General features: G+C 40.3%; 1 protein-coding gene across 1 annotated transcript; it reads left to right on the forward strand.

The window, feature by feature from the left end:
* The first annotated feature begins 315 nt into the window (after nt 1-315).
* LOC146073460 (olfactory receptor 5A1-like) lies at nt 316-1938 on the forward strand. The gene is made up of 2 exons (XM_083180641.1): nt 316-348; nt 1006-1938. The coding sequence occupies exons 1-2, from the start codon at nt 316-318 to the stop codon at nt 1936-1938; spliced, it is 966 nt and encodes a 321-aa protein (XP_083036767.1).
* The last annotated feature ends 7739 nt before the right edge of the window (nt 1939-9677 follow it).

The raw sequence follows: 9677 nt of genomic DNA on the forward strand, positions 1-9677 counted from the left end.
ATACAGATTCAAAACAATTAACATTTTTTTTTAAGATTATGGATAACATAAATATAAGAGCTCTGGTGTCTAATTATTATAATTGACATAATAATGACACAACTGAATTCTCCTTGGATTAACTAAACCCATAAAACACTCCAGATAAAGGTATAAATTGAAAGTACATTGAGATGATCTTTCTGCAACACTAACTGGGCTGCAGGACATTGTATATGTGTGTGATAGATTTTATTACAGCCTAGAATTTTTTGCCAAGAGTAGTGCAAAGAAATATTATGATACAGTACGTTGAATTGGGCTCTATCAACAGACATGGAGCCACAACGAATTCCTGATGAAGTTGAGGTAAGAAGCAACCTTATCATGGTACTGTGTACTAAACCTGTGCACTTTAGTGTAGGTGACACATTAACAATGGTGTGGTACAAATAATGTTTTTTTAAACAAAGTTTTGGAGGACGCGTGTTGACTAAAACCTACCACAATTAAAATGTTATAATTGTAGTTTATTGTACTGTATATAAACACGATGCACAGAATTATAGTGAAAAAACTAAATTGATAATTCTCCTCAGCCCTGGTTAATAGGAAAATAAAAAAAGGATTGCCTTTGAATATCTTGCCATTGTGAAATGATTAAATAAATACTAGTGGAACTGAGTCAAAGAAAAATACATAAAATGTACAATGTGAACATAATACCATGTAAAGAAACCTTTATAGAAAAAGAAAACTATATAAAGTGCAACATTATGTAGCTCTGCAATGAACATACCCATACTTTATCTGTAAAAAAATAGGAATTATTTGTAAATGGGGTGTATTTGATTGAGTTTTTGATTGACTTTATGGATTCAATGTTGTTTATGGAAGATAATAGTGCATATGAGCAATTTTTTTTGTTATTTATATTTATTTTGTATATTTTGTTTAATGGAATCTCCACCTTAGTTTGGCTGGTTGCCTATTACTACAAAATTAATACATTTGTTTCTCCCCCAGGTACCATATAGTATCAATATCACCTCAGTCATTCTTCTTGGGTTTCCAAAGCTTCAACATGTTTCTATTCTCTTGTTCTTGCTCCTGCTCGTTATATATTCGGTGACCATATCTGCCAATATTTTTATTATGATTTTATTTCTGCTGAGCAAAAACCTTCAGACCCCCATGTACTTCTTCATTACCCAGCTTTCAATATTTGACATCTTATTGACGACTGATATTCTCCCGAACCTACTGCACATTTTGCTGTATGATGGATGTGTTATGTCACTAATTGGCTGCATCATTCAGTTTAATTTATTTGCCGCCACAGAATGCTCTGAGTGTCTTCTTCTGTCGGTGATGTCCTACGATCGCTACCTGGCCATTTGTGACCCTTTGCGCTATCATTCTATCATAAATCCCAGGTTTTGTGTAAAATCTCTTATTACAGTTTGGATAGTGAGTTTTCTCCTGATGTTAGTCAATGCTATATCTATCTGCAGTTTGCATTTCTGTGGACCAAACATCATTGACCATTTCTACTGTGACTTTGAACCAATATTACAACTGTCCTGCTCTGATACCTCCATAATTTATATTCAGACTTTTATAATGTGTATTGTTGCCACACTAACTCCATTTATAATAATTGTGATGTCATATGTGTTCATCGTCCTTGCAATTCTAAAGATACCATTATTTACTGGAAGACAGAAAGCCTTCTCCACCTGCAGCTCCCATCTCATGGTGGTTTCCATATTTTATGGGACACTAATCATTGTTTATGTGTTACCCACAAAACAATTGACCACAGTAAGCAAAGTCATGGCTCTTTTTTATACGGTGATAATTCCATTGCTTAATCCTATAATATATACTTTCAGAAACAAGGACTTTAAAGAAGCATTTGATAAAATAAAAAACATGAAATCAGACAAGTTTTGGTGACAGAGTTTAAAGAAGGTAAGCTCAATGTTTTACTCATAATGTAAAGATTAACTGGTTAACTACTCAAACAGCAAAAAAAAGTTTATCAAGGCTGAATGGGTTTACGGAAGTGATGGGCAAGTTTAGGACAAGTGATTTACAGCAGTGTTCTTGGATATACAACTGAGGAAGACTTGGATGCAAATAAAAGTGGAAGGAAGCATCCTGACGCCTGGTGCCTGCACCAGGGCATAGTGGTAGTGGTGGTGGTGGTGGTGATAATGATGATAATCATGATGATGAAGACCAATATTATGTAATTGCTTTTCTATGTCTGATGCAGATTAAAATCATCAACAAAATGTTATCGAAATTTGACCTTTATATTTAATATTAGAACACACTTCGTTTTTTAAAGAAAAATAAAATTTACTACTGCACTTATACAAGGAACGGAAAAGATGAGTTGCAGTTTTTTTTTTCTTATTTTTTCCCCACCAATCTTTTTTTTTTTACTGTTTACCTTTTCATTTCCATTAACTTTATATAGATTCAATGGGATTAATAATCTGCTTAACCAGCTGAGGGACATCACCTCCTTTACTAGTATATTAAGACACACTTCTGCTATTATCAATAAAAAAGGATTTTTCGAGACTAAACGTAGAATATATAAATATTTCCTAACCATCATATACATACAAACTATTAATAATTTTCTTCAATATTTTAATGTTTGTGTCTAAAATAAAGTTACACTTACTGCAGTATATCCTGTTACAAGGCCAGATTGAAAGGGGGGGCATCAAGGTACGTGTTATACGTTACACATAGATAAGTGGTAACTGTAATTGACAACTATTAAGGCAGCTCCCAGTAGCAAACTGGATATTTGCTTAAACGGCCAAGGCTACAAGAGAATATAAAAGATACATATATGTGTGAAATTAAATCACACACTAATTTACTTTTATAAAAGAGCGCCACACAGCTGAGTATAATTAATCAATTAATTTTGTTATTAGCATATTAATCAAGTTTATATACAAAAAAACATATAACAATTATAAAAACATGATTAAGAATTTGATTAAGAATTATTTCAAACAATATATTCACTGGAAACCACACTCCGATGTTATTTATATCTTAATTATTTCAATTTTAGGAAAGCAAAGTCCCGTGCTGTGTGTAATGAACAGCAATGCGATATTTTGCGGCATTGTTTAATTGTTTTTTGGCGAGTCCACTTGTACGGCGGCTTCCTGATGCGGAGACAGATGGCTCGCTCCCTGACTGCAAACGTCATCTAGCAGTACAACATCAAGCGGCGATAGCCGCACAGGTGAGCTGGAGCCGTCCGAACTAACCAACCTAGGTTACTTCGGACACCTTCTATAAACAGGGCGTCATCCTAGCCCGAGTTTATTACTGTACAAGCCATATACAGTGCATATATATTTGCCATATTTGGATAAAGGATAGCAAACTGTTTGTGGATACCATTACCAAACCAACTAAACAGTGCCGCAAAATATTGCATTGCTGTTCATTACACACAGCACGGAACTCTGCTTTCCTAAAATTGGAATAATTGAGATATAAATAACATCGGAGTGTGGTTTCCAGTGAATATATTGTTTGAAATAATTCTTAATCAAATTCTTAATCATGTTTTTATAATTTTTGTATGTTATTTTTATATATAAAATTGATTAATATGCTAATAACAAAATTAATTGATTAATTACACTCAGCTGTGTGGCGCGCTCTCATAAAAGTAAATTTGTGTGTGATTGAATTTCACACATATATGTATCTTTTATATTCTCTTGTAGTCTTACACAGTTCCCTGGCCTATCATGATGGAAGTGGGCAGAGCATGGCTAAAGAAGTGTGAACATGGGACAGTGGAGGAAGACACAAGGCTTCAGCAGGGCAAGGAAAGGATAACTGTTTCCCATGCTCACATGCACCCCCATGATTACTATCCCCCCAGACTAACTTGCACTCCCAGGATAATGCCCTTCCCAAGAAGAGCAGTGCTTTCAGTATCCATATAACTGCCTAACCCTAGCCCCACTCTCCCAGCAGCATGACCCTCCCTGCTGTTGCCTAAACCATAACCCTTGTACCACACCACATAAACCCACTCTCCCCACAGCCTGGACCTAAAACTTCGACCAACCGCAGCCTAACTATTATTTATTTATTTATTTATGAACAGGTTCTTATATAGCGCACACATATTCCGCAGCACTTTACAAATAATTACAAGCAAAAACACATAACGAATTACAGCACAAGACAGTTTAGGACAAGTACATGGTTAATACGGATAGTTGCACAAGGGGACAGGACACTGAAGCAATCATCAGGGTGGCAAAGGTTTATATATTCTAAGAAAGGCACATGAGGAGAGAGTGCCCTGCTCGTGAGAGCTTACATTCTAAAGGGGAGGGTTAGACAGACAGGTGGTGACACGGAAAGGGTAGAAGTGAGCATAAACAGGTTAGGATGAGAGATGGTCAGGAATTATGCGGGAGGGTGGGAAGAGGTCAGCTTAATCTTTGATATTTTCAGTCTAAAAAAGCGCTGGGTCATCCAGGAGTAGACAGCAGAGAGACAGTTGGAGATATGAGTGAGGATAGAGGGAGAGAGATCAGGAGAGGAGAGGTAGAGTTCAGTATTATCAGCATAGAGGTGAAAGTGGAAGTCGAGTAAGCAGATGAGCTCACACAGGGCCTTATTTTGGTTCATTCTTTCTGACAAAATCCTTCTTAGATGGGCAAAACCATGTGCACTGCAGGGGGGCAGGTGTTACTTGTGCAGAGAGAATTAGATTTGGGTGGGGTTTTACTTCAAAGTGAGATCTATATTGCAGTGTAAAAATAAAGCAGTCAGTATTTACCCTGCACAGAAACAAAATAACTCACCCAAATCTAATTCTCTCTGCACATGTTACATCTGCCCCCCTGCAGTGCACATGGTTTTGTCCATCTAAGAAGGATTTTGTCAGAAAGAATGAACCAAAATAAGGCCCACAGAGAGGATGTAAAGAGATAGAGAAGAAGAGGGTCAAGAATAAAATTCTGGGGGACACCTACTATCAATGGAAGAGCAGGGGAGGTGAAGTCATTTTCAAAACTGACAGTGCAAATACAAGCATTAACAGTGATAGTAAAAGTTGTTTGCAGATGTACAAATGATGATATTATGGTTGAATAGCCAGATTAAGTAACCAGGAGTAGTATGTTGTGAGAATGAATTGATCTCACTCAAAGCAGTCTTTGGTTTTCTAAGCTGTTGGTTTCTGTCCTTCTGTTTCACTTCAGTAGAATGCTGCAGTTATATTTAAATTATGCCGCACTTTAAAAATTATGCACTTCAAAACTATGGAAAAAAGAAGGGTACTTGTTTCCTAGCACGGCCACAAATCTTGGCCATCGGGGGTAATTTTAGTGGCCTGCGACGCGACCGACGCGATGCCCCCGATTTTTCCATTGAAATGCATTGAAAACAGTGAAAAATCGGGTCGGTCGCGTCGTGTGCGCCTAAAAATGCTTAAATTGTCCACCCGCGATGGCCGCGATTTCCCCATAGGGAACAATGTTAAATGCCTCAATTTACCCGCGATGACCCCGATTTCCCATTGGAAGCAATGTTAAATGGGTCAATTTACCCAAATCATCATAGGGAAGAATGGTAAATGGGCCAGAAAGCCCAAAAACCCCCCCTGACCAGTGAAATGTCCCCCCCAAAAGTAGTTCACGCCACCCCGCGATGAACGTGAACCCGAAGCGTGGCGAGCGCAGCGAGTCCGCGAGGGGCGGCGGTACGCGTCCTCCGACCTTTTTATACCCCCACTATCCACTAGGGCGTGGAGTGAGAATAGAATAGTGTGGCGAGCGCAGCGAGCCACCGAGCCGGAAGCGTGGCGAGCGCAGCGAGCCCCGCGAGGGGACGCGGATACCTTCACAGGTAAACGCGTCCCTTCGCGGGCTTCACAGGTATCCGCGTCCCCTCGCGGGGCTCGCTGCGCTCGCCACGCTTCGGGCTCGGTGGCTCGCTGCGCAAGCCACACTATTCTATTCTCACTCCACGCCCTAGTGGATAGTAGGGGTATGAAAAGGTCGGAGGACGCGTACCGCCGCCCCTCGCGGGCTCGCTGCGCTCGCCACGCTTCGGGTTCACGTTGATCACGTGGTGGCGTAAACTACTTTTGGGGGGACATTTCAATGTTATGGGGTGTTTTGGGCCCATTTACTATTGTTCCTATGATAATTTGGGTAAATTGAGCCATTTCACATTGTTTCCTATGGGAAATCGTGGTCATCGCGGGTAAATTGAGGCATTTAACATTGTTCTCTATGGGGAAATCGCGGGCATCGCGTCTGGCCCATCGCACCCGATTTTTTTGCGCATGCGATGCCCGCGATGGCCCCGATTTTACCCCCGATGACCGCGATTATGATCGTTGTGGCCGTGCTAGGAAACAAGTACCAAAAGAAGAACTAAAAAAGTAGTCTGTTTGTGGCACACTAGAAACACTAAAAGTAAAATATATCTATTACATTTTTAATATTTAATATTGTAGTCCGTTGCCACAGCGAAAATTAAAAACTTTTCGTAGATAAAGTGTCAGAAGAATTTTTTTTTTTTTTAAATCAATAGATTTTTTTTATTGAAAATGGCCAGGTAAAATATCTCAGCAATAACAATATGTATAGTAGGTTAGAATACAATATGCACGATTGAGAGAGTGTACTTGAGGAAGCAGAGATAACATAAAAAGACACTCAATAGAGGTAAAATGCTAATTACTATTCCACGTGGCCAATAATTGTATGTTTTATAAACAATACTGACTTAATACAAAACCATGTAAATCATATGATGGGGTTTGAAATGGGGGGAAGGGAGGGGGGGTTGAGGAGATGGAGAGAGAAAGATAGATATACATTTGCATCTATACTCTCAAAACTGTGTACACGTGTATATACACATACATGTACATTTATCTATTTAAATGAATAGAGGAGAGAACCAGTGAGTAAATGCAACGGAATGATATGACGATGAAGCAAGGAAGCAGGAAAAAGAAACATAGAAAGACAATGAGGAGGAAGAAGAAGAAGAAGAACCCTCTCAGCAGAGTCCGGATAGTGGTACAACACGAAAGAGATACCACGGAGACCAGATTGTGTGGAATTTGGCTACAGTATTATTCCGGAGGCTAGTGATATATTCCATTTCAACTACGTAATTAATCCTATTTATCAGAGCATTTAGGGAAGGTGCATTAGGGTCTTTCCAGTGTTTAGCTATTAGAGATTTAGCTGCCATGCATATATGCATGATAAGCTTATCATGATATTTGGGAAGGTCGGGGATAGGGGCGTGAAGTAAAGCGATAGAAGGGGAGAGGTCGAATCTTTGTCCTAAACATTGTCTAATCAAGGATTCAACCAGATTCCAAAATGGGCGAAGAGAAGTGCAGGTCCACCATGTGTGAAAAAAGGAACCCACCTGACCACACAGCCTCCAACATTGATTCGATGTAGCGGGGAATATGGTGTGTAGCCTAGTGGGTACTAGGTACCAGCGGGTATAAACCTTGTAACACGTTTCTTTAATTGCTACGCTTAAGGAGGATTTGGCTATATGTAGTCTGATTTCTTCCCATTTCTCGTCTTCCAATGATTGGGAAAGGTCTGCTTCCCAGGCTAGCTCATGTGGTTCGCAGAGTGGTGGGTCAGGGGACAAAATAGAATGGTAGATTATATAGATATTCCCTTTGCTGCAACTTCAGGGTAAGCATAGCCTTTCGAATGAGGAAGGCTGTCTCAGTGTGGTAGATCTCGTTTGAGAAATGAGAAAGCTTTGTATTTGGATATATTGAAAATGATAAGAGTGAGGTATTCCAAAACGCTCTCTGCATTCCTCAAAGGAGGATGGGGAATTTTGGCCTCTGAGATGGATAAATCTGGTAATCCCGCGAGATTGCCATGAATCTGCCATAGTGCGATCAGTTCCAGGAAGGAATGCCGGGTGGCCCCAGAGTGGGGTCATCTGGGATGGGTAAGAAGATAAATTATGGCCAACTAATGCTTTGTCCCATAGACGGATTGTAAAATTTACCGTGGGTATTAGGTATGCCGAGGATGGTCTGCAGGGCCTAGGGAGCCACAAGAGGTAATCTAGTCTGTTTCCCTGAAGTAGGGCATTTTCAATATCCACCCATTTCTTAGTGCCTTGTGGTGAGTGCCAGGATATAACATGATTAAGTTGGTAAGCTACGTAGTATGCGTGCAGATTAGGGTATCCCAGTCCACCCAGAGTAGTCTGTTTGTTTAAAATCGAACGTCGTATTCTAGGTTTACGATTGGCCCAGACAAATTTGTGACACAGTTTTTGGAGAGATGTAAAGGTTGACCGCGGTACCGAAATTGGAATTGTTTGGAACAGGTATAAAATGCGTGGGAGTAGGTTCATTTTGAGGGCGTTTATTCTGCCAATCCAAGAGATGTATAAGCGGTTCCAGTTATTCATATCTTGTGTAAGCACCTTAATAATGGGGTCAAAGTTAGCCTTGTAGAGAGCGAAATAGGTTTTGGTAATATTTATGCCGAGATATTTAATGGACTGTGGCCTCCAAAGGAAGCGGAATGATGAGGTGAGGGAAGCATATGTTTGGGGCGGAATATTGAACGCCATCGCCTCAGATTTGGTGTGGTTAACTCTGTAGCCTGAGAGAGAACCATATAGACTAATTTCTGTTTGGAGATTGGGAAGAGATATCAGCGGGTTAGAAAGGGTCAAGAGAATGTCGTCCGCAAACAACGATATCTTGTATGGGTTATGTCAGATAGTGATACCTCCTATGTCGATATTAGAACGGATACGAGCTGCGAGGGGCTCAATACACAGCGCAAAAATTAGAGGTGAGAGGGGACAGCCTTGGCACGTGCCATTATTTCACTGAAACCGTGAGGAATTGAGACCGTTAGTCGCAACTGTCGATGAGGGCTGCGAGTAAAGGGCTTTAATGGCTGTGAAAAAGTGGCCTTGAAGGCCAAAGGTAGAGAGCGTTGTGAATAGAAAGGGCCAAGAAATGCGGTCAAATGCCTTTTCGGCGTCGAGTGCTAAGGCGACCGCTGGAATTTTGTTAGAGATGATGTGGTGTATCAGGTTGATAGTGTGTCTAGTATTATCAGAAGCCTGTCTGCCCGGGATGAATCCTACTTGGTCTGGGTCTATCAGCGAGGCCAGGACTGAATTTAAGCGAGAAGCCAGAATCTTAGCAAAAAGCTTAAGATCCGTATTAATGAGCGAGATGGGCCTGTAGTTAGAGCAAGATGTAGGATCCCTGCCGGGTTTCGGGATGACAATAATACGGGAGTTCATGGAATCCTTATGGAAAGGGGCTCCTTTCATGACTTTGTTAAAAAGGGAGACCATGTGCGGGATGAGTTGTGGTGCAAAGGTCTTATAATAGATCATCGGATAACCATCGGGGCCAGGAGCTTTAGAGGGTTTTGGGGATTTTAGGGCCGCCTCCAATTCTTCAGTCATTATATCGGCATTTAAAATCGAGTTTGCTGAGTCATCTAAGTTGGGGAGGGCGCATGAATCTAGGTATTGACGGATCTTATGAATTTGGCTTACAGGGTCTGGAGGAGCCTCCAGGTTATATAAAACTTTATAGTAGTCTAAGAAAGTATTGTTATTTTTTTTAGGGTCAAATGTCAGATTACCTG

The sequence above is a fragment of the Crinia signifera genome, chromosome 4 (assembly GCF_055691185.1).
Source record: "Crinia signifera chromosome 4, ASM5569118v1, whole genome shotgun sequence".
In the NCBI taxonomy this organism is placed as follows: Eukaryota; Metazoa; Chordata; class Amphibia; order Anura; family Myobatrachidae; genus Crinia; species Crinia signifera.

What these genes read in the sequence shown, in the direction of transcription:
- LOC146073460 (XM_083180641.1), top strand. Translation starts at nt 316, where the DNA reads ATGGAGCCACAACGAATTCCTGATGAAGTTGAG. An exon ending in GAATTCCTGATGAAGTTGAG is followed by an intron (nt 349 to 1,005) that starts GTAAGAAGCAAC and finishes TTTCTCCCCCAG; the next exon opens with GTACCATATAGTATCAATAT.